The 26,045-nt window shown below is 38.4% G+C and overlaps 1 protein-coding gene across 1 annotated transcript in view; it reads left to right on the top strand.

Annotated features, from left to right (window-relative positions):
* Nucleotides 1–1,373: 1,373 nt before the first annotated feature.
* Nucleotides 1,374–26,045, top strand: part of SLC44A5 (solute carrier family 44 member 5) — a 41,900-nt gene continuing 17,228 nt past the window's right edge. The window contains exons 1-11 of the mRNA XM_031554872.1: nt 1,374–1,468; nt 5,960–6,033; nt 10,794–10,878; nt 14,062–14,146; nt 15,805–15,933; nt 16,715–16,775; nt 18,381–18,504; nt 19,313–19,396; nt 20,659–20,771; nt 21,186–21,317; nt 23,549–23,648. Coding sequence (XP_031410732.1) covers nt 1,389–1,468; nt 5,960–6,033; nt 10,794–10,878; nt 14,062–14,146; nt 15,805–15,933; nt 16,715–16,775; nt 18,381–18,504; nt 19,313–19,396; nt 20,659–20,771; nt 21,186–21,317; nt 23,549–23,648 — 1,067 coding nt within the window. The 5' untranslated portion in view covers nt 1,374–1,388. The remainder of the gene's footprint in view (nt 1,469–5,959; nt 6,034–10,793; nt 10,879–14,061; nt 14,147–15,804; nt 15,934–16,714; nt 16,776–18,380; nt 18,505–19,312; nt 19,397–20,658; nt 20,772–21,185; nt 21,318–23,548; nt 23,649–26,045) is intronic.

The raw sequence follows: 26,045 nt of genomic DNA, 5'->3' as shown, positions 1-26,045 counted from the left end.
TGCCAGTGTTTAGCTGTCTAACTAGACTGCTTCCTGCAATAACAGGACTCTGTTTTGTAGGAATTGCCACAGAAAAGTGGGTTCATTTTGCTCTGTGTAGTTGGATGCGTTGTACACAAATGCTAGTTCATAAATCATCAGAGCAGTGTCTGTGTTTATTAAACAATGCCAAAGACTTTTTGTGTTTTCTCTGTGTTTCTGTATCTTTTAAAAATATATATAGTGAAAGTTTTTTCCCTCCCTAATGGGAAAAGCAGACACCGTCTGTTACAGAAAACAGTTCTACATCATTTCTTTTGAGACTGTGCTTTATGGATGCCTCGATAAGGTTGCAGTTGTTTTAATGGAGAAGCTCCTGGAATCACAAGTCTGGGGCATCGCTGGGTGGCACGCTTTTGTAAACTGTACTGAAGAAGCTGAAAACGACTCTTTGAATATTCCCTGACATAGTGTTTATTACAATTAGCATTTTTCTTTTATCTTCATTATGCTCAAAAAAGATACTGGAAATATTATTCTTGTGCAATTTAGCTTTTTACATATGAATGCCGTTCCCCCCATCTCCTTCTCCATATCATACCTGTCGGAAGTGCTAGAGAAACGTCTGTTAGAAACACTTGCAGCATACTGCTGTGGGATATTGAGGCAATTCAGTACAATGCTTTAAAGAAAAGCATAAAAAAAGATTTAATTGCCTGAATCCGAAGACTTTGAGAATATTTAAAACTACACTACCATGTTTGATATGATTAAAGTATCGTATGTTTATCCAAAAATATGCATTAAAACTAGCTGACTTATGCTCTCCATATCAGGCAAATGCAAAGCTTACGAAGTATTGTCTGACTAGTAAACTATATTTCTTAAAATATTGTTTTCATTCCACTGACAGTCTGTGGAAAAAATTTGTACACCTGATTTTCACCAGCTGTAAATAAAGGGGGAAATGGCATAGTTATTCTAGAATACAGAGAGATTCTTGATAGAAGAGTCAGATCAGAAGGGCTTAGCTTGCAGCTCCAAAGAGGCAGTTCACTTACTTGTTGCTGCCAAACAAGAAGTTACTTAGCATGTAACTGTGAGATACAGTGGTTGCCTCTCGAGTATCAGCAACTTTATGTTGTCAACACTATGGATAGATGTAGTGCTAGGATGTATGTCAAATTTATCACATGGTAGAAGGGACGCCCTCCAATTTCTTTAAGCTTGAAGAAAAACAACTTCGATCTGACTACTGAAACCAAAACCAGGTAGTTGTTTTGTGAGTTACTGGTAATGCCTGCATGAAATTATTTTAACAGAATTGAGTAAATGGGGATTTATGGAAGATGTTCTTCAAAGATTGTTGTTAACAACCCTTATATATAGATTTTATTTTTAACAAAGACATGATTTTATGTTATTTTATCTTAAATACAGGTGAACCAAGGAAATTCGACCCAAAGTTCAGAGGACCTATTCATAACAGGTAAATATCTTAAGTCATTCTGTTTTATTCTGTTAGTTTTGCAGTGAGCAAGGGAAAAAAAAAAATTGGTCAATAAAACATATGAATTTGATACTGAAATTCTCTTTAATCCAAAAGACTACTCTTCCCACACTTATGTGTGTGCTTTTAAGTTCTTTCAGTGTGAATGCCAGTTTTGTAAACCTTATATTGTTTGTATCAAATCATGCAATCATAGAATGGCTTAGATTGGGCTAGTCCTTAAAGATCATCAGTTCTGAACCCCCTGACATGGGCAGAGTTGCCAACCACCAGCCCAAGTCCCATCCATGGCCTTGAGCACCTGGGATGGGGCACCCACAGCTCTGGGCAGCCGTGCCAGTGCCTCATCACCTCTGGGTTAAGAACTTCATCCTCACATCTGGCGTAAATCTCCTTTCTTTAAGTTTAGAGCCATTCCCCCTTGTCCTATTACTACAAGTAAAAAGTCACTCTCTCTCATGTTTATGAACTCCCTTGGAGTTTATAATGTATTGGAAGCTTACAAAGTTTGTAAAGTACTGGAAGGCTGCAGTGAGGTCTCCCCAGATCCTCCTCTTCTCCAGACTGAACACTTCCAACTCTCTGACTGTCTCCATGGGAGAGGTACTGCAGCCTCTGAGCATCCTCATGGCCTCCTCAGGACCTGCTCCCATAGCCACATTTCTTTCTTCTGCTGGGGGCCCCAGATCTGGACACATTACTCCGGATGGAGCCTTGCAGGGGCAGAGTTGAGGGGTGTATCTGAATTGGTTGATCTTTAGAGGTCCCAAACCATTCTGTGCTGTGGCTTGCTGTTAGTGATGCACAATTGCTGTGACGATGACTGCAATTTCAGGTGTATGTATGTGCTGTTTTAGTTGTACATTCTACCATTCCACAGCGGCTTCTTAAGAGGAAAGTAAAGTAAAAACTGACCCATAACTGGTTTACGACACATGTTAAGTGCATTTTTAATGTTCTGGTGAGACAGTGTTGTTGGAAACAACATAAAAGAGATCAGTTCACTAAATACTGAAGGTGTTGCTCCACTGTACAGTATGCCATCTGGCACTGGTTCCTAAAATGTTGCTTAGAGAGCTTACTTTGCAGTAAGGTGCACCTGGGTTCAGATTCAACCTATTGCTTCTGCCAATTTCTACCCAAATGACTTGTCTGACCACGTGGAGTCATCAGTGCACTCAGTGCAGTACATGACAGACATACCCCTGAAGCAGTTAAAGATTTTTTTAAGACAATGAATGTGTCTTTTTACTTTCCTTTTTCCAATTAAGTAAGTAAAATAAAGTGAATAAGGATTAGCTAGTTTTGATGAGTAAAATGCTTTCTCAGAATATATTCCCAAGAGTTCAAGAGGAGAAAAATGGTGTTCTGCTCTGAATTTGCTTCTGACTTTGAGATTTCTGTAGGAGAAACATTAGAGTGTTTAACCCCCAGACAGCTTGGCACCACACAACCACTCACTTCCCACAGTGAGGTAGAAGAGAGAATCTGACAGCTAGAAGTGAGAACTTGTGGCTTGAGATAAAAACAGTTTGTTAAGTAATGCAAAAGCTGCATGCGCACGCAAAACAAAACAAAGGCATAGGTAACATCCTCTTCTCCTCCTCCCCCTTTTTTATTGTGTCAAATGGTGTAGGGTATCCCTTTCATCAGTTGGGGTCAGTGTCTCCTGCTCATTTCTTGTGCACCTCCAGCCTCATCTTTAGCGGACCATGAGAAACTGAGATGTCTTTGATTCTTTAAGCACTGCCCATCAGCAGCCAAAGCATCTATGTGCTCTCATCACTATTTTTCACCATAAATCCAAAACACAACATCATACAAACCTCTATGGTTTATATATCCCAGCCAAATCCAGGACAACTAGGTGTGTATGGTGTGGGTGTGGATAAACCTATCTTTGCTTTCAGCTCATAAAATAAATTGACCTGCTCTTAACCTCATTGTCAACTTTCTGTAATCAGGGAATAAGTTTCTCTTCAGTTTTGAAAATGAAGAGGGATATCAGGAGGCTGCAAGTTGTGTATGCCAGTGATGAAAGGTACATAGACAGAGAACAGTTACATCCTATCATAGCGGCTGCTGAAGTTAATGTACTTTTCAAGGTACAGTAGAGTATAAATGTTCACAAGTTGTTGAGCACCGAATGATCCTTCAAACCACTGAAAATCTGAAAACCTGAGAAACAGAAAGCTAAGTCTTACTCTGCAAGGAGGAACATTTATATGGACTTCACTGATTTTTCTTTCTGAAGAGAGCAGAGCTGTTGCAGTGGTTGAAGTACTGAGCAGTGGGGTTAATAGGAGTGCTCAGTGAGGCAATACGTATGTACATTGCTAGTGCCATAATTCTGAAGGGGTTTGTGTGTGGAGTTTGGTTATGTTTCATGCAAACATATTTTATTAAAATGGAATAAATGCAATGGCTGTGAGGGAGGCAAGTGCCTCCCTCTACTCTGCCCTCACGAGGCCCCATTTGGAGTACTGTGTCCAGGTCTGGGGCCCCCAGCACATTTAAGACATGCTAGGAACTGCACAGGAGTTTGTGTCCTATGAATGTTCTATGAAGAACAGAACGTCCTGCATTCTGGTTGTTTATGGGTACTTGTCTGTGATGGGTCTGCAAAACTTCAAAGTAAGATATAGCACAAACAAGTGTAACTGTTAATTGTATTCATTTATCATAAAATGAGACCTCTGAGAATTACACTTGAAGAGATTTTTGAGACAATATGAATTGTAATTAGAATATTTATGATGGCTCATTTCTCCTGAGATTCCTCCTATTAAATCTTCCATCTCTTAAAAATTTCCCTTATGGAGTGAGAGCCAAGCTTCAACAAAGTGAACAAACTCAGGGAGCGAACAGCATTTTTGGCTTCGTTTCTTCTGCTTTAAGCAGTTGTTCTTCATTAGATAACTGTCATACTGACCCTGAATCTGTACCAGCTTTGCCTTACTTAACATTTATTTTGGTGAGATGGTGAAACTATCTCCCTAGAGATACAGGGTTTTTCATTTGTTTTCCACACCTGAAAATACTTCCAAAGTTCTGCAGTTGTTTCAAAGGTCATCTCCTTTATACTACAGAATAATGGTTATTTATAAGAGGAGAACGCAGATTGGAAAATGGAAAGAATGATAGACACTAAAAATTACTGTTTTTCATTGGAGATTGCATTATGAGATTTCTTTTCATGCTCAGGCTTCAGCTTGCATCCACTTGGCTCCTTGTGTAGACTTGCAAGGAGAGCTGAACATTGCTGTGTTTATGAAGGCAATCCTTTACTTTCACTTTATAATGAAGCATGCATTACGCTTTCTGGAGTGACTTTTGCTCAGTCTTATATCATGGAAAACTGGAATACAACTTTGATCAGGTCAGTACAGAAGCCATTTATTACTAACAGGAAAGAACAGAGAGCAGCAGCGAGTGCCTCTGCTGATAGGACTTGCCCAGGCAGGGTAGCTACAAAGTTCACATACCTTTAGGCTGTCCAAACTGCTCGTCACCAAAACTGTGCCAGATAAACAGTAAATTGTCAGTAACAGAGATGGAAGTATTTCAGATGAGGAAGATGAAGGTAGTACATCCTCCTGTGAATAATATGCTTCTTTGCTAATGAAATAATGTAGACTTAGGAGACCAGAAATCGCAAATACTTCTTAATGAGTGAGACCTGTGAAGGCTTATGAGGAATGAACTGGTATGCTGCCACATGTCTTCAGAAGCAAAGGCTTGTGATGTTAGCTTGTGAAGGAGAAAATTGCTCACCAGAACCTGTTGTCTCCGTAAATGCATACTTGCCCTTCTCTTACCCTCTTAGAAGTTCATGTTTCCTGTTAATTACATTGTTGGAATGCTTCTAATCAAGGTCCGACACTGGAGAAAAACGTGTGGTAGTCCACATCTCTACTTCTCTGCCTGCACAAGCTGAATAGACAGACAATAAAGAGAAGACGTTAGTTGGACTGGATACTTGCACCTCGGTTTTCAGTCCAGAGAATGCTGTTCTTTGCTTGTCTGTAAATGGAGATGCGCCTCTCCACAACGTCTTTTTTTCTCTTTCTGTAGAGCTTATTTTGGTTCCACTAGGTGAAGTCAAGCAGCTGGATAAGAATTTCATGCATAGATTGGGATAGTTGCAGATGGGCTGTATTTCTTAGTTTTACTGTTGTTTTTCCATTCATAACCTGCTTATAATACAGATAAGCTGTATTGAGTCATCATCTCAAGACACTGTTTATAAAATTTGATACCAGTTTTAAAGGGCACACTGAGGATGTTTATAAGCATCTTGCAGTGAAAGCAGGACCTCAACATCTCAAATGTGATTTAGTGGAAGACTTTAAAAAATAGTAAGTGCAGATGCAGATATGTTTATGTGGTATATTCAGATGTGACATTTGGTGTTTTCAAAGGGTTGTATTAGACCCCTTATTTTTAAAAAGTCTTCCTTTCTGTTCCTAGGCATTGTACAGATGTTATTTGCTGTGTAATCTTCATAGTTGTCATTCTGGGTTACATTGCATTAGGAATTGTAGGTAAGTAAACACAGGTATAGTATATAGTAGTGGATTCTCGTGCCAATGATAAGAAACTCTGTGAACGTTATTCCTTCTAACTGGCATGTCCCTTCTGCTTATATCTACATAAAGCTTTCAGGTCAATAAACACTGCCTTGCCTAGAATCAAATTGTGAATTAACATTCAGTGTCTGTCGTAATTAGAGAGAAATTCAAACAAATGTGTTTACTGATGAAATGTTTGAAATTTTGAAATGAAAGGATTTTCCACAACAGTTACTATGATTGGAAAATTATCAAATCATAGTAACTGTTGTGGAAAATCCTTTCATTTGTCATTAATCTGACAGCAAAAGTTAGAACTGAATACTTTGATATTTACGAGGGTTTTTGTTCTGAAGATTACCAAAAGAACATATGTGAGCAGTGAGTAGTGATAACTTCAGTGTGATAACTTCATTTAGTTTGGGATCCAGAGTTACTTGCGCGTCAGGGCATTTATTGATCCATAATAATCGTTTTATTTTGTGTGAGAGAATTGCATAAACGCATATGTGTGAAGGGAGAAATAATACTATAAAATGTACTTAATGTGTGTCTGCGTGTTTGCCTAAACTCTTTCAGTTTACCTGTAAAAGATCATTGTAGCTCTGCCTTAGAGTTAAGAAAAGCTGTTAGTTTTCTTTGCTATTCTGTATTATCATTTTCTGGTCAGTACAGAGGAGAGGTTGCACAGTCTTAATTCTTGGGGATATTGAAAGCTGTTTGGATATGGTCCTGGGCAGCCTGTTCTAGGTGTCTGTGCTGTTGTCCTCTTCCTGTCTGCTTGATTCTTCATCGATGTTCTGCTCTGTCCTTCTGTCAGTATTCAAACACAAGGCCAAAACGGAAGGAGCTGGACTCAGATCAGAGGAACTTTTGTTGTTTTCTTGAAGGTACAAATGCTTTGGTGGCTGATGGCCTGCTTCTGTGCAGACAGGCGATGTTCTGAGCGCTTGCATCTGGACAAGCAGAAAGGAAAACGCTGGAAGTTTCTAGCTGAATAGTGTTCTTGTGCTTCAAAGTCCTGGCTTCCTTTCTGGCGCTATATAAACCTCTAATGCTTTGGCTAGAACTTTGTCAACCTCACATGTGCTGATTCCGAGGAATCCCATATACTGCGTGTTGAAGGACATAACAGATGACTGCCCAATTTTCTGCATGTGATGCAAAGCAGTGAATTAGTCATTTTCTTTGCTCTGCACATGTAGGAGTTTCCTATTAGACACAAAACATCTGAACAGCCTTCTTTTGCAAACCTTGTGAAATATTGGTTAGAAATAGAACCTATTCCCGGGACAGATACCAAATTTGTAGCTGGTGACTTTGTCTTCGTTTCTTACAGAGAAGATTCAAATTCTCAGTCTAGAACCATTTATCCCGGCTCCAAATCCAGATCCACATGGTCCCTGCTTTTCAAATTTTCTAATACGGTGCTTCAGCTATTCTTTTTACACTGATTTATTTTGAAGTAAAAGGTCTAATCAGCTTTGGCTCAACTCCAGGGATCAGCCCTGTACAGAATGCATCCCTGTAAATACATTTTACATTAAGAAAAAATTAATTATAGATCACTCCTTAGTCGTGAATTATGCCTTATGGCTTGTCATAGAGACAGTAAACAGTACGTTTCTGTAATTTCTTGAATATTTGTCAGTAATGATCTGGATCCCCACCTAATCTGTTTTAAGAAATATGCTATAAATGCAGGTTTATCACTGCTGCTGCGACTGAAAATCCAAAATTTTAAACACCAAAGCCTCTTCTAATTTTCTCCTTGGCATTCACAACCAACGGCATAGTTCTAGAGCATAAAAAAGAGGATGTATGTGATATATACAACAACAGCTCTTTTTCATACTGTGCACATGTATTAGCTCCACTTCAGCAGGGGAACTGATAGAGCAGCAGCTCTACTGAAAACAAAATTGTGGTGTCATAATTGCTGCTCTGAGGGTCAACTCAATTGTATATATGGTTCTGCTATTCTTTTGCTTTCTATTTTCATTTTCTTTTTGTTTGTGCCAACACTCAGCCTGCAGCCTTATAAGCATTAGAACATGCTTGAAAAAAAAATCCTATATGACTAGGTTCTATTTCATTTAGTGTTTGATGGTGAGTTGTCAACAATGCAGCACAACACACAAAACATGGTGCTGCTCTGTCAGGCTAGTTCTTGTGATAACCTTCTTCCCCCTGTTGAATTAGATACTTACTTTTCACTACCTAGTCCAGTAAAGAACAACTGTGTTTATCACATAGATCCTTTTACTGTCATTGTTCAGTTTGCAAAGAAAGTGTCAGAGGAGGAGGTTTATTGATCTTGATGGCTAAGCCTTGAGACAGACAATTAATGAAGCTGCATATTTTCTCTTCTGCTGGTAATTTTCCCTCTCTTTCTTCTGCACAGTTAATCAGATGCTGAATGCTTATGTTCTATAGCAGACTAGTGGTTTTTTTAGCTCTTCTCTGGAATTTAGCTTACAGGCAGCTACGTCCACCTGGCAGCTGATCCCAGTGGTGTAATTTCACAGAGAAAAGTGTGCTAAATTACTTCTTTAAAAATCAAATCATTTTAGATTAAAATCGAGACTGACGCCTTGGGCACAGGACAGGTACTGCCAAGCAAGAGAAGTTTTAGACAGTTTGACAATGGCAAAGCAGTCTAAATAGCATTTCTATTGAGAAGTAACTTTGGCTCTGATGTGGTGAAGTTTATCTCTGCTGGTTCCTGCTTAGATAGTGTTAAAAAAAATGTGATCAAATGAGAAAAATAATGTGCCAAGCAAAAATTAGTTAAAAATAAAAAGTTTGAGCCTAGAAAAACTGATTGGTGTAGAAGAATCGTTTAACAGCAGAGAACTAAAAACCAAAAGGCTTTTTGGATCTGTATAGGAGCTTGGTCCATTTGGCAGCAAACTTTTAAGTGTATGAAAAACAAAGTCGTATCAAAGTAGAAGGAAAACTCCCTATTGCCCAAGTCACAACGGAAGAAAGTATACTCAAGGTAGTTATCAGAGAGCTGCCTGCTTTCTGATGTCGTACACTTAAGTGTGATTGAGTTATCTGGTACCTCCTAAATGTTCCCATTAGCTAGTGCGAATGAAATAAGTAAGTGAGATTTAATGAATGAAAATTTCAATGGAGTTTAACATCAGTGAAGCACATCAACTTTCTGTGAGCATCAGAATGCCACAGTTAATCTGAAATGCATTCAGTCTAGATGTTCAGAAATTAATTGATACCAAGCAGCAAATTAATTTACAAACTCCAAAACATGGGCAAACTAATATGTGTTAGAATGAACTAGAGTATTCATACTGGTAACCTAAAACCATTTGAGGTGAAAGGTAGCATTACAGATTCTCTCTTGGTAGACAATCTTCTAACTATTTGCAAGTCACCCAAGATATGCTGTGTATCCGTCCCAAACATGCCAATAAATTTGCAGTCTGCTCTCTGAGATCTTGTCTAGGTAGTCTCTACTGCACATACAATGAGCATTAGTGTAAGCACAGTTATTCTCACCAAAATGTCCTTGAGGAAAATTACAGCTTCCTAATGGGCTAAATTTAATACTGTAAAAATGAGAAAAAATGGGGTAATTACAGAGAAGCAAATTTAAGATGGCGTGCATAGGTCAAAGCCTGAAGTTTGTGCTATGGGAGCTCCTCACTTTCAGTATGTTTTGCAAGAGTGGGAAGGTAAGAACTAAAATCTTTGTAATGCTGGCAATATTTTGCACTTAACACAGTCTCAAGAGAAAGGTTGGAAGAGGATCAGTGGCCTTTTTTTACACTTCTTTAGCAATCTGATTTTAGAAGGTTAGCTCAGGGTATTGATAAGGAAGTATGTTCTACATTTTCCACTTTCAGATGATACTTCAAGAAATGAGGTTTCTGTTACTTAAACTGCAGATCAGCAGTTTGCAGTCAGTAATTCAAAGACCAGTCATTGGCTAGTCATAAAAGGAATTTAGTCAGATCTGCACGCTGTAGCTTAGAAATGATGATACTATTGCATGGTGTGCACTTCGTTCTCAGAAGAAAATAACAAAGCAGGTGAAAATGGCTTGAGAAAGAAGGCTTGTTTTAAGTTGGAGGAAGGAAGTTCAACATAAACTTCTTTTCCCATTCAGGCCTGTGGTACATACTAGCTATGTATGTAATGTGTAAGTTGTCAGATACGGACCTGTTAACTGAAAAATGGGATAATTACTAAGTGAGAGTACAGGAAATATTTTGATTTAAATAGTCTGTTTTTGTTTACATTCCTATTGCAAATGGAGTCCATTGGATTCAGTCACAACTGGGGTATTTCTGTCATACCTGGGTAATCCCATGGATTTCAGTTCCATGCGGTTGTTTGAGAATAATCTGTCTGCTTAGTCAACTCCGTGTTTCTCTGTGGCTGTAAACCAGCAGAACTTTTGCAGTACCTCCTCTTTCACCTTTTGAAAACCATTATTTTTTAAAGTCTATTACCTCATATTTTGGATCCAACTCAGATATGTTTGCCCTGAAGATAAAAAGTGAACTGGCTTCCTTTGTTACTGATTCATCTATATTGTAGTTCAGTTAGTTTGTTTTGTATCGTTGCTTTTTATTAGGAAATATACAAACCAATTTCCTTCAGTCGCCATCAGGAAAAATTGAAACGGTTCAGGAGGGGTGAATTTCAACTATTACCATTACTGCTGTTCACTTGACTATAATGTTAAAATATATGTATATTTGCAGCTTGGGTACATGGCGATCCCAGGAAAGTGATTTACCCAACTGACAGCTATGGGCAGTTCTGTGGTCAGAAGGACACCTTCAATGAGTGAGTACTAAATCTGAACACCCATCCTTATGACTCATGCACAATGAATAAAAAATGAGGTTTCAAATCCTCTGTCTGCAAGTGGTTCTTGAGCAAAGTTGAAGAGACATCAACACTTGACGTCCTCTTACTGCATGTATTCCAAATAGAGTTCAGAAATAGATTAGTTGCTCAGAGGAAATATAAACACAGATTATTACTGTAGAGCAGTTGTTCTCATCATTCAGAGAATATTTTTAGTTAAGTATGAATGTAACTAAGACTGCATCACTAATAGCATTAGAAGTGAGTAGCTGGCTCATCTTCTAACAGCAAAGTCTAGGGAAGCTCTTCTATTCATCTTGGGGTAAGAGTAGTCTCTAGAGCATTGCAGTTTTTTGGTTTCCTTCAGCACGCAACAAATGCCCTAAAAGAAAACATAGTAAAGCTCTTATTTTCTTCTGCTGCCTATCCAGTGTATGTAGAGGGGAGACTGTGTGGTCAAGCAGCTGTAGCCATACCTTTCTTGAGGATATCAGCCCCCAGGTGCTCTATTTACTTATCTTGTTTTCCTAGTATTTTATATTTGGACTTTTGGGAATTCAGATGTTACATCATTGTTTTCTCTGAAAATCTAAGAGTGTCTAATGAAAAAAGAATTAATAAATATTTTTACTGTTTCCCTTTCAAAAAGTAATCGTTTGGTACCTTTTATGCCACTGCTGACTACATGAAGTTGGAAATTGTGCAGGAATGAAGACAAAAGCTAGTATTTGATAATGGCTCTTTGCTGCTTCTTTATTTCCGCATTTAATTTTCTGGGGCAAAAAACAGTGAAACCTCTGCCCAAAGGACAGTTCAAAAGAAAGGAGAAGGGGATAGAGGAAGAGCTAATCCTTACTCTCAGACTCTTTAAGAGGAAACAGACTAGGCTCTGTAAGAAGACAAAATCTGTTCCATTCTCTGACTATGATTCCTGATAGTAGTTGCTGGCAAGGCCACAGGAGTCCTCTTTCCCTGTGAGGAGAGTTGTGATGCTGTGTGTGTGTTTCATGGCCCTGCACACACTCGCCTGCTGTTCACCCACTCCTCCATTTGTCTTTGCCCCCTCTGTAGTCCACAGGAAGCACTGGCCAAATAAGTTTGGGGATCAGAGGCCACAGCATCTGTTCATTGGGTGTGACGTGTAGGCAGATCACTCTGTCTGATTCTTGTCACCCACTCGCATTCCCGACTGCTCTTTGTTACAAAGTCCTCAGTTATTTCTTACAACATAATTTCCAGTTTGTATGCAGAAGTGTCCCTGTCATCACCAGGGAATAATACTGCCACTGAGGATGCATTTTGGCATTTATTTGCCACATTAAGGAGATTTTTTATTAAAAATTTTAGTCAAAAGGTACATAATAAAATTTACTGTACAGGCAGAATTGTTCATGGCAACATTAGCATTAGGGCTTGCCAGAAGGCGCCTCTAAACAAATCCTTCTGGTCAGAAAAAGTGGAGGTATGGAATGTGCTTGTGTGTCCTAAATGGATACCATATGCAGTGAGAAAGGCTAACTCACAGTGATGATTTTCCAAAGTCCCTGGAGACTTAATCTGATTATGTTGTCATGAGAATCACTTGTAGTTCACTTTGTGCCTCCCTGTAGGCCATCCATTAATCTCCGTGTAATCTCTAAGCCTGTTTGCCTTCTACAGGACATACTTGTAATCATGGAATACAATACAGTTTCTCTATTCTTGTGTTACCTATGTTTAATCTTTATTTTCTGCTGTTAATATCAGCAAGCGAGTGGGCTAAGACATGAGAAAAAAAAAAATTGGGAATCTACCTGTTGAAGAAAGATGACATTTAAGTCCAAAATTTTATTCTTTTTATTTAAAGAAATAGCAGTTAATGAATTGTATTTGCCAGTGTGAGTGTTTTGTAAAACAGCACATAGCAGAACACACTCCAGTAAAAAGAAATGTGGGTTCTAAAATATCAGGCAGTTGAGCTAATCTCATTTTTAAAGGGAGCTTGAAAATGAATATATGAAAATGAAATGTAATTGATACATACGCAGGGGAATATGGTGGTCTTGAAGATCTAGCCAGACTAACAGCTGGCGGAATCCCAGTGCTCATCAGTGTGTGTGCCCTAGACTGGGGGATACTCAGAAGAAATACGACAAGTAGCAGCCTGGTTACTCCAAGAGCACTTTGGTTTTGGCTTAACCACCCTCCTCCCAGGGCAGAACTCGTTTGTGTTGCCGCAGTGTGTGCCAGTGTTGTGTCAGCATGTATCAGCTCAGGCACAGCTGTACTGTGTTCTCTTGGACAGCCCAGGCCAGGAGGGGACATGTGCACTGTTATGTCCATGGGGGCACTGCGTCGTCCTGGCACGGCTAGCTGACTTTGAAGTCGTATAAAAAGGGCAGGACTTCTGGTATGCCCTCCTCACTAGGGATAGTCGATAATTATTTTGAGATATAAAATTTTAACAGCATATTTTGATCACTTCAAACAGTAGGTGTTTAAATCCAGCGATCTTGGAGTCATCAGTCTTCAAAAAATCCAAACAGAGGAGGCCCCAATGCAGGACCTTAAGGCCCCGATTTCCAGGAGCTGTTAAGCATGGGGACTGTTGGGCACAAGCTCCTTACACTGTTCTTTATCTACATCATGGGAGATTTAGGAGCATTATTCTAAGATGGTATTATCATTCTGCTGCTGGCTAGCTGCTTTCAGTTTCCATCCATGAAAAGCTTATGATTTTGGTGCCACCTTCTGATCAGCAAAATAATCAATTTTTACAATGTAGAGTTTGTTGATAGCAATTTTGTATGCAGTACGTACACAGTATGTTCAGTGCAGGCAAAGGGACTGCAGTGTTTTGCAGATGTTTTATTAGATAGCTTTGCACTTCTTAGAGGCACGATTGAGACACCATGTAACAGTGCCTAGGATTGTTTCAGCTTAAACCCTTGCTGTAGAAAAACTGCTCAAAGTTAGTATTCTTTAGAACAAAAACTTCAGGCTGAAAGGATATGTTGCTATAGAACGTCCAGTATCTGTGATTTTCTTTTTTGTGTGTGTTTGTATGAAGACTTCAAAGTAATAGAATTAAAATACCAATGTATGCTATGAATTTTAATATGGTAGGATATGCAAGCACCTATACGTATAATGATAATTATTTTATGTCCACTTCCCTAGGAACAAGACCATTTTGTTTTACTTTAACATTCTGAAATGTGCCAGTCCAGTAGTGTTAATTAATCTGCAGTGCCCTACAACACAGGTGAGTGGAATACAGAGATTTTCCCTGCCTTGTAGACATAGTGCCTAAGAACTAGACGTACATTTGTTTGGATTTTAAAAGTACCTTTCATATCCAGCTAAATACCATACAGTTGTTTTATAGATTATATATAGAGCATAAAGTATCTGCATTCCATTATGATCAGAAGAAAATAAATGGAAACATCAGATTGTGTATTTTAGGTCAGAATTGAAAAAAAGTCTAGTTTAATACAGCAGTTTGTTACTCATTAATTTATTGCAGGCAGCTATCCAATACTAATAAGTGTCTGCAAAAAATCATTTTAATTGACAGCTAGGGTTTTCCAAACTGGGCATGTACAAGATGTGTATGTCCCCAGTGACAGCAGATTCTGGGTGTGGTTAGATTTTATGGCACTTTCAGAATTGAAGAAAGCTTGTTTCGGACTAGTGCCAAAATTTGTGATCTTCCTTATCTGTGCTGCAACTCATTGTGAAGCTGTGAAGTAACTCCAGTTACTGAACTCGTGTGGATTAAAGTTAGCCTTCTGAACTTTTTTACGTGAGGCCATTTTACTGTCCTGGTTTGCTGAGCACTGTGCAAACAGTTATGTCAGTTCATCTTGGAAAGCAACAGATTACGGCCTGAGGTAGGTCAGAGGAGTTCAGGGCAGGATTGCTCTGATCCACCCTTGCTACCAGAGTATTTGTTCTGTGTAAATAAACAACAGATGATAGTTTGGTCTCAGTCATCTTGCGAATGTTTGGTGAAATGTAGTGTTACTTTCGATGAGAGCTGTTTTTTAGTGACCAGTTTACTGATTCCAGATGTCAAATGTCTATTTATCTCACTGTCTTTGAAAAGTGGTTCCCATTCCAACTTGTCCTTTCTCCTGATCCCTATCCTTGCCAGATCTGTCTCACCTATTTACTGTGACTGTACAGATTATTTGATACAGCTGATGTGATGAAAATCTCTGGGAAGGGAGAGCAGGAGTCTTAACTCTATTCAGCTGCTGATAGAATGGAAACTTTATCAGGAGCAGATTTGTTTTTGGTATTTCCACCTACTCACACTCAAGACACAGAAACTGTTGCCGTGCAGTCTTTGGACTTTGTTATTGCAACAGTTCAGCCTGTTCGCAAATACTGAGATCATTGTGAGGGATTTGACTGGTGCTGTGTTCAAGCTGGCTGTGGTCATGGGTCAGGCGAGATGAAGCACTTTGTTGAAACAGAGTTTGGGGGAGGGGGTCACTTTATTTCATACATCTCCAAAACTGAGTATGTTCTTAAATTCTGTTTGCTGCTGCAGAGATTTAATTCCCTGTTTTAGGTTGGTTGGTTTGTTTGTAAAAATGCTGAAGAAACTTTAGTTTGAGAGTTCCTCTTTTAAACTGCAAGTAAGATCTTTAATTCCTGCCCCTTTCATGTCAGATTAGTTCGAGAGAGAAAAAAAGAACCGACATGTAAAGAGGCTCAGTTTTAGAGTAAGACTGTGGATTTACAAACTTGCTATTGTAGTTCACTGGGATCCACAGATGACACCAGTCTCAGACATATGGTTTGGGTTTTGTGTGGTGCTGTTTGGAGCTAGGGATTGGATTTAGTGATCCCTGTGGGTCCCTTCCAACTTGAGATATTCTATGCATGTATTTTGCTTTTTTTTTTTTGCAGCTTTGTGTCTCAAAGTGCCCAGACAGGTTTGCAACCTACATTGATGTTCAAGCTTCCTACAGATACAGGCCAGATCAGTGGAATTACTTCAAGCAGTACTGCAGACCTGGTTTTAACAATCCTCGCAAGGTGTGTATGTATCAAAAGGTGATGGGATACATTCATTCTTCAGGCAATGTTCCTGATTTTGCTGAACTATATTAGAGCTTTAGATTATTCCAGTATCACCATATTAGGAGTATTTCCATATATAAGGTTGGGCACTGATTTACTCACGGCTTCGATCTTTTATGCACACCAAGTTCCCTCTTTCAGTGATTACTGTTTGCTTACAAAGATATCTGCAGCTACCCATGTAGATGCAGTACTGTGGCAGGCGGTGTTCTCCAGAACTTAGATACACCACAGCAGTAGAGCAGAGTATCTTAACCAAGTTCTTAATGCTGATGTGTCATTTACAGCTACTTAGTCTATTTTTTTCGCTATAAAAATTGATCTGTCTTTAACAAAATTTATTTTGCACTGAATGGTACTGTAGGTATTTCTCTCATCTTTAAACACTTTGCAAATCAACTAAATTAATTGTTTTAAATTCTTACTCCTCCTGAAGAGAAAAAAGCAAGAAGAGTTAAGGAACAACTTGTCAGTCACCTCTGACCCAGATGCAGACTCAAAGTGAGAAGATTTTTTTATTTTTTTAATGCTAGAAAAAGCAATAAGAATAGTTTTTTCCAAAATCACATTGACAGTATGGATTCTCACATCATGAATATCTCTTGCAGTTCCACCAGTCAAATTCAGGGAGGAGGCTACAAATCCCAATTTGGGACATTTTGTCAGACTGAGTGAGAAATTAAAGGCATTTTGTTATTCTGCTGTGTATTCAGCATTCCTATTTTCCCCTTTTTAGTCTGTTGCTCAAGTCCTACGTGATGAAGATTGTCCTTCGATGATCATTCCAAGCAGGCCTTGTGAGTGGTTCTACTTCTTACACACATCTTAGATGATTTTTAGTATTCACAGTAAAGCACAACTCCGATCTGAAAAATGTTTTGTGGCAAGGTATCTAGGAGCTGTTAGCTGTTAGTGACTGTCAATCATTTGTAAAGCTTAAAAGTATAAAGATATTTTTTTTCTAGCTGCTGTCTGTGAACATTCAGCATGTGCTCCGGTCAAGCTGAGCATTTTCTTCCTCATGAATCACCACTAATACTGAAAAAATTTACAATTCAAGTTAAGCACATGAGCAAGCAACCCCATTGGCTTCAAGAAAATACTGTGAATGCACAAAGGATCATATGGACAGCTGTTAAAGTTTGGAGGGTACTTGAGCCTGATTACAGTGCGGCTCAATTTTCACTTGTAATGCTGGCTCTGTAAGGAATATAGATCAGTAATAAAGAGGCCAGAAGACATTTCTGTCTCTACGGTTAGCAGGCATTTCTGATAGACCTCAGAGTTGGTCTCAGCTGCAGGACTGTAGTACCAAGAGTATCTGCCACTGCTTGAAAATGAGAAACTGCTGTTTGCTTTTTCATGTAGACATTGTGTAAACCAGGGGCGGGTGTAAAAACAAAAACAAAAACCACCACAGATTCACTTAGAAAAAAGTAAAAGTTAAGAATTCTTATAAAAATTGATATAGTGACCCAAAAGTCAGAAAATTGATTTGCAGAGCTACTATCTTCTATCAAACTACATTATGCAGCAAAGATTCCAAAGGGAGGAAGAGGGACGTATTAATTGTATTCTCAGAATATTTGGTAGGACAGATATTCTAGACTGAATATTGAGCCCTGGTCTCATTATGTGTTGGAACCAGATAAGGATAGCGCAGAACTGTTACGTAAAAAACAGCTGTGTAGGAGGAGTGATCTGCTTTCCTTTTCCAAATGAAAACCTGAACATTTTGCAGGAAAGAGCCGGGCAACAAAGCAGAATATGTGCCTATCTCTCCTTTTAATTCTCATTTGCAATTCACCCCTCCTTTCATCTAACAAATAGTTTTTCTGTGTTTTTTTTCCACTGCCTCTTCTCCCAGAATATCTAGTGACAATAACTGCTATTGCAGTTTTCATGTGAGGCACTGATGCTTGCTGTTATGTTTTGGTTTGGGTCTTAATACCATTAGTGACCAGTTTTGTTGAATCTGTCCCCGGAGACTGGTTTGATTATTGCCATGTAAGTGAATATTTCAGGCATTGCAGTATTTGTAAGCAGCCGAGATACTGGCAGAGTAATTCTGCATTTTTTACACAATTTTCAACTACTACAAATACTACTATTGTTTTTTGATTTTGAATCTCCAGTTGAAAACAATGCTTCCGTTATGCCTGAACTTGTACAAACATAGGACAAGATGTCCCAGAGTAGAAAAAATATCATATTGTATATACTGACTCTTCCAAGATCTTTCAAAGCCAGCATATCAATAGATCATCAAGTGAAAAACAATTGAGATAATAAAATTGAAACAATTTAAATATGATAGAATTTGTCGCATCTGCTTTTAGAGGATGAAAGTGAACCTTGTCATGAAATGCAATATGTATGCTTTGTTTTGATATTTTGAATAGTTCTTAAGAGATGCTTCCCAGACTTCTCCACAAAGAATGGTGTCCTAACTGTGGCAAACCAGACTACGTTCAAAGATGGAAGAGGGAAAACAAGAAATGTAACTGACCTCAGGGAAGCTGCAAAGTAGGTTCTACCATTCTTTACTGCTCATTTGTTGCATTCTGAGATTGTGAAATAATTTAGGCTGAAGATGTCCAGGCAAGAGTTGCTAATAGATGGTCTCTTTGTGCCTGAGCAACTGCACAGTCCCAGGAGGGGAAACTAACACCATGGAGTACGGAAATGAGCAGGGAACTAAAAGTTTTAGTTTGATTGTCTCAAAGTAATTGTCAGCTTTTAAATAGTTCTTGTGTTTGTTTTTTCTTTTCCTAGCAAAAGAAATAAAGAAAAGCATTAAAGAAAGTTGAAGAAGGCTAAAAATGAGACCCTAGTGTGCTGTGCTATTTCCTGTGCTTAGCCTTTCTGCTAACATGGACTGTCCTAGTACTATAGGCATTTCATCTCATGAGAGTGCTTCCTGTTTTTAATATGTGTCTGATGGTCTAAAAGTGATGTATGATAACATATCCCTTGCAGGTAGACTCTCCTGGAGTCACAACTGATGTCTTTTAGTACATGCTTAACAATACATGATTTTCTTGTGACATAATAAGCAATTATGACTAGTAATAATTAGCACTTATAGAGCTTTTAAAATAAAGCTGTATCAGGAGATGTGTAGATTTTTTTTCTGAATTTTTTAATTTAGAATCTTCTTCGACATACCTAAGATTGACGTTGGCTTACTTACAGAACTGAAGCTGAGTAATAGTAACATAGTCATATTATTAGCAATGATATTTCAAATTTGTTTACTGGAGGTTATCTGTTGTTTAAATAAATTCTGCTTCTCTACCTAAAGCAACCTTTTCTTGGGTTTGTCTTTTCTCAGTGGTATCAACAATGTCCTGGATGCAAGATCAGTTGGAATGAAAATTTTTGAAGACTATGCCATTTCTTGGTATTGGATATTAATGTAAGATTTTAATGAGTAACTGTATATTTTCCAAAGCCACTTCGGAGTGTGAAGAAATGAAAAAATAGATCATGTATGTGTTTGTTGCCAATTCTACATTTAAACTCAGGGAGCAACTGTAACTTCCTTTCATTGCATTATAGCAGTGTTTGTACATGAGCAGAGGACAGCACAGCACACGTGCGTAGAATGGCAGTTGATTTGGAATCAGCTTTTATATCCTACCAGGAAAAATCAGGAGGTGACATCTTGTATTGCAAGAACTGTCTATGTGGTAATTCCGAAACTGAAACTTTAAAGATTTTCAAAACTATTATACTTGCTAAGTGTCACTAGTATATATATGTAGAGAGAGAGAGAGAGAAAGAATTATTTCTGAGTTCTTGCTCACAGTATATAGCCAAATCTATTATAAATCTGCTAGTGCCAATGCAACAGGTGCAGCAAAACCAAGAACAAAAAATATAGAACAGCGTTAGCTTTATCTTGCAATTAATACTCACTAATCACCAATCAATAAAAATAGCACCGAAACAAAAGCAGGTGTTTTGCCTGAAGCAAAAGTGTAAGTAAATATGCATTCGTAGCCTATTTATGCTACTTTTGAAGGACTTGGGTCTATCAAAACAGAAGCTGAAGTTTTTGCTAGGTGAGAGCCTATAACATGCACATATTAAGCACATATTACTGAAGCCTAAATGAAAGTCCATTCATAAAACAGTAAATACATAAACTTTGGCTAATGAAGTGCATATAAAGAACAATTGAGAAACATAAATTATCAGCTTTTAAAGATTTTTTGCCACTGGTGGGAGGACAGCCTTTTCATTGTCTTATTTTGTGCTCACAATTATCAGTGGCAAGAAAATCACACGGATATTCAGCAAGCTCACTTCTGTCTAAATCTTGTATTGAAATCAGGTCTATGGTGCATGTTCCTTCATAGGATATGTCATAGGTAGGCTGGAGAGGAAATGACTGGTTTTGGACAGAAATTATACATTCTGAAAGCTAGTTTCCACATTTCAAATAGGATGCTTTGAAAATGCAATTTTAGAATAGTTGGATTGAATTATAGAATGGTTTGAGTTGGAAGGGATCTTTAAGATCATTACCTCCCATTAGACCAGGTTGCTCAAAGTCCCATCCAGCCTGGGACTTTTGTTTGTCCAAAGTGACCTTTGTTTGGAATAACAGATGTGCATGATAGAGAAGATTCTCATACTTTTCTCACTTTTTGTTTCTGTCTCTTATCTCTCCAGTGGGCTGTTCATTGCAATGATAGTGAGCCTGCTCTTCCTTGTGCTGTTGAGGTTCACAGCTGGGGTTCTCTTCTGGATTTTCATATTTGGTGTGATTGGAATTATAGGCTATGGTAAGTGTAATCTAGCCTGTGAGGCTGTTTTTCCTTACTGCTTATGCTTGGGCAAGGAAAGTCAGTAATTATATGAATTTTACAACAGGGGGAAGTAATGTATTGTTTTGGACATGGTTAATAGTGAAGGGCTTAAATGGCAGCGAAACTTAGTAAAAATTCAGCTCTGCTGTCACGACAGCAGATATATGTACTCGAATTATCTACCCATGGTTCACTTTCTATTCATTTGTACTGATATTTCTTTTTATATATGTTATTTCTTAGTTTACTGGTCCCACAGTAATGCATTTTTGTTTTTTGCTTACCTGACATGCTGAGGACAGAACACTTGGCTTGTAGAAGATTATTTAAAAAAAACTTGTCTTCGCAGTCTTCAGAAATGCACATTTTATATTGATTGCTTTTTAAAAGGCATCTGGCATTGTTACTGGGAGTATGATCATCTCAAAGGAATACCTGGATCTGACCTCACTGTTTACGATATTGGATTCCAGACAGACTTCCGAGTGTACCTACAGCTGAGGCAAACGTGGCTAGCATTTAGTAAGTGCCCTTTAAAACTGATATCACTTAATGGATATTCAGGAAAATGAATCAGTGTCTTGTTACAGTGTCTGCCTTCTAAACACGTCACTCAGAGAGGTAAGAAGAATTCTTTTTCTTTGTATTGTATAAAATATCTGTTTTTTGCAGGAGGATAGAATATTTGGGGAAAAAAAGCAATTACACTGCTGATGGCAGTGAGAAACATACTTGTGTATTACACTTCTTGTATGTTCTGTCTTCACAATGAGCAAGAAGTTAGTCCTGATGAAGTCGCAAAAGGGCATTTTTCTCTCCCGGTCCACTTATTCTCTCTCTTTGAGAGCCCCGGAGATAAGATTAATAACTGTACATCTTTGTGGAACTCTTTATGATCAGGTCATTGAAGAACTTTGTAGAACTCATTATGATCAGGTTTTTTTTGGTGTCTGCTCTAAGACTGTAGAATGACCCTTCACAAATTTGGTTGGCTTTGTTTTCAAGAGTGCTTCATTGCCTTCTCTTTCAGGGGCATGTGCACCTATATTTAAAACAAAATTCTACTGGAATATGAGAGCTTGCAACGTTCACATCTCCCCAGGGAAGAAGGGACAGAAGACAGAACAAATGCGTGGAAAATATAAATTCCACTGCTGTTACTGCTCTGCTAGAAGGCATGCAGGCTCTTTAGCTGGGATGGTGAATGGAATACAGTCTAGATAAAACTCTTCTTCTCCCTATGAGTAGCTGAATTAACAGAATGGTAGCATCGAGGTTAATCGCCTTTCTTTGTTTTGTGTCTTCACTGGATTGTCAAGATCGTGAGGCATCTTTTTACATATTGTTGAGGCAAATATTTCTAGTATGCTATCTGTAGAGGATCTTATGACTGTATTATGTCATGTCTCCAACCTCTTGTAGCTCTCCTATCTCTTCTCCTGCCTGACGCTTAGCAGCCAGTATGGAGTCTATCTGGAGGTCAATGTCACTTTCAGATTAGTAAACTAAGGTAGTCAGGAGTTAAATTATTTCACCCAGCAAAGCAATTAAATATCCTTGAAGAAAATATGGGCCCTCTCAGTCCTAGTCTAGAACTCATAATGTGTTAACTTTGCTTTCTTTTTTTTTACAATGGGACAAGTCTCATTAACTTAAAAGAACTGAAATGAAATGAGAAGTGAAACCTGATGATCTTTTCTTTCATGGGAACCTGTATCGAAATAGGTACTGAAATGCATATAACAAAAACTTTGCTCTGAGCACCACAGTGATTATTTGCCAACTGCAGTTCTGATGGCCAGAGGGCTGGTTCAGATGTCATCTAACTGTTTAAAGCACCCAAACTTATGGATAAGTCTCAGAGTCAGAAGAGATGTGTTTCAGGACCCAGACTACCCAACATGAAGTCCAGATATATATTTTTTCTTTTTACTGCAAAAGTAGGTTTTGAACTGACATAAATAGAAATTAGACTGAAGCAGACTCTTTGAACCAGATCTGGTTAATGACTCAAACATTGCTAAGAGAAGTAATGTTCTGGGACATGCCACTCTGCTTTCAGAACTCAGTTTGTAAGATTCCAGCAGCATGACTGGAAGCTGCAAATAATTTCTCCAAATGTCCTATCCTAGGCTTTCTTTTTTTTCTCTTTGATTTTCTTTTTTTTTTTTCCTTAATGTGAAATTAAAGAAGCTCCTACCGAGTTAATACACAAACAGAACTAATGATTTAAGTGTATTTAAATGTTAGAACAATATGCATCACGAAAACACACTCTTCATGAGAAAATTAACTCATCTTTTTATTTATCTTATTGCATCTAGATGCTGCAAACTAGTAGCAGTAAAGCATTAACTCGGAAAATGCTTGTTTATGAAAAATATAATTTGCTAAGGATAAACCGTTTTTAAGGTGAAATGTTGCAGTCATATTTAAGTGGATGATTATCTTTGCCTTAGGATGTTATCTTCCATTTTTCCTGTAAAAGTAGAAATGCTAATGTTTGGGTGCTACATTCTGACTAATTCCCTATGTGTAGAATTGCCCTATGCTGTCACGTAAAAAGTTGTGACATGAAATTGACGATTAGCAGCAATGACACAGAAGGAAATCTACTTTAGCAGAGAATCTCATGGAATTCATGAACAGTAGTGTGAAATATCAGATGAGGTAAAAAAAAAGCAATTTACAAAGGCAGTGTGTTCGTTTGATTCTTGATAAATTTGATCTTTTTTTGTTGTTGTTACCTACAGTGATATTACTTTGTGTTGTTGAGATCATAATCATATTGATGCTGATCTTCCTAAGAAATAGGATCCGGATTGCTATTGCACTGTTAAAGGAAGGTAGTAGGTATGTTTGTCTGACTTTAAAATATTTTAAAATTTATTAAAATGATCTCTAGGGTATAATCATCTTGAGCTTCATCTCGTACTACAATGTTGGGAGTAAATGCGCAGTACTGGATTTGTTGAGAATAATGGATAGCATATGGAATGTTCATTCTCTGTTGATGAGATTTTGCTTTCTGTTTTGCAATAGGACATTTCTTATGTCTCAGTTCCTTGCCTTAGGAGTACGTACACACTGGTACTATGTGTTCTCAGTGTAAAAGGGTGTATCAGTTGAAATGCTGAGTGTGGTACAATATTAATAGGAGCCTGAGAACCTATATTTGCCAGCCTTGCACTGTCACTGGATTGTCTCCAAAGTGCCATACTGGTGGTGGAGTGTTACAGTGGCTGTTATTCTGAAAAGACTGGATTCTTCTGACTTCAGTGAAACTTCTGTGTGGACAAGAATGAATCTGAAGAGACTTCCATGACCGGACATTGTAAAATGGCTCAGTCCAAGACACTTCTTTTCACTCTGAGCAAAGGAGAAAGCAGAGCAGGATGTGGTAGCTGAAGGACCAGGAGATTTCATTTTGTGTTTCCTGAAATCTGCATAGACTTTATTTGCAATGGTTCCTGTTTTATACAGTGCCTATGCTTAGTTCTTTTTAAAACTGATTATATAACAAAGGGGAAAAGGGCTTGAAATAATCAACCCCTTGGATTTCATTACAGGTAGGCCTAAGCTCTGACTGACACCTGCTGAAAAAATCTTCCTTGGCAGTAGGGCTCTGTTACTACAGCTCATAAACTTAGCTCTGAGTATATCTGTGTACGCTTTCTGCCACCCCTATTGGCGCTATGGTGCTCAGGAATCAGAATTTGGGATTTTTGTGATTGAGAAATACTGAAGCTCTGCATTCAGTCAAGTGCTCATTTCTTTCTTATGTCATTGTACAAGTAGGGCATAGCAGTTAAAATGGGCAGAACTAAATGATACTCTTTAATTCTTGTTTCATAAACTCAGGAATGCTTTTAACTGTCTGCAACAATTTTCTGCATAGCCTTGACAGTTACAAGGATTTCAGAAGTGTTATAAACTTTCTGCTGAGAAGTAGCAACATTCTACAGTTTTTCAGCAGCATGGTCACTGGAGGGCAATAGTTTTACTCTCATGCAGAACACAAGGTGCACTCTGTGATTACTGTAAGCGTAACTGACCATGCAGTTTATTCAGGAAGAAAAAAAATATATATTTTTTAATGACTGGAAGTCAAATTATGTTTTTCAATACCTTTTAACTATTCTCTTAAAGTATTACAATTATAATACTAACAATTGACCTGAAGTCCAAAGTTGGAGACAGTTAACAGTTTTTTTGCATAACAGTCTGTGGTTTTAATAGTAACTAACAGAGCTACCATTAACTACTGAACAATGCAGTACTGAACTTCTGCTAATACCTAGTGATTATTTCTCAGACAGCATAAAGCTATGTCCTCCTTTGTGACTCTTAATGTACTTTTGTATTTATAGACTCAGGTAGAACTTGGCATGTACCTCTTGAGTGCACGTGACAGCTCCCACAGCTGTCCCCCACAGCACTTAGTGGTTTGGCATCAAAAGCTGAGTAAATTGGTCACCTTTTATGTTCTGAAAACTGCCTCCTCTAGAACAAATGGCATCTGAAGTACCACCTGTCATACAAGAAAAATGACCAGCAATAGGAACCAATAGGCTTGTGATAAGTTTATGGAGTCAATGGAAAGAAAATTTGAAGGAGGGGAAGTAGGTGTGCGAGTGTAAAGTTAACTGGTCTATAAGCTTAAGTGAACAAAAAATGTATTCTGCAGTATCGCACCCAGTGTCTCGTACCCAGCTAAAGGTATTTGTCTGTGACACACCGCAGTACCCAGGGGGGCTGTATCCATCAACTCCCAGAAGAACAATGGCATCTACTCTGCTCATTCGAGCCTCAAGAAGTGTCGGTAGATTACGAGTCTCTAACAGGCCTGATGTAGAAAGGGGCTCAAGGGCTCAACAGTGCAAGGCTTATTGTTCTTTCAGCTTTCCAGCTGAAACTTCAGCTCTACTATGGCACATGCAAGGAAAGTCACAGTCACAGGAAGGTATCAGAATGTCCTGGAATTCTGAAGAGAAGTTGAATGCCTACCCAAACAAGCTAATACTTAAGCTAGGAAAGGGGCTGTGAAAAAAGTCCTCAAATACAAAGTAGTAAGGAGTGATTTCAGGCTATGCTGGGTCTGAAGAGAAGGCATAGGATCTGAGCAGCGTGGGGTATGGCAGTAGAGGGTAATGTCTTCAGACGTCTGCAACCCTGAAAGGGCAGGATCTGTGAAGCAGAAGTGGAGAAATAGAAGACAGGCTTGAATGGCAAATAGATGACTTCAACTAT

This window comes from Meleagris gallopavo, chromosome 10, assembly GCF_000146605.3.
Source record: "Meleagris gallopavo isolate NT-WF06-2002-E0010 breed Aviagen turkey brand Nicholas breeding stock chromosome 10, Turkey_5.1, whole genome shotgun sequence".
Classification (NCBI taxonomy): domain Eukaryota; kingdom Metazoa; phylum Chordata; class Aves; order Galliformes; family Phasianidae; genus Meleagris; species Meleagris gallopavo.
Note: the sequence above shows the minus strand (reverse complement) of the source record. Positions and strands in the feature narration are given on the sequence as shown.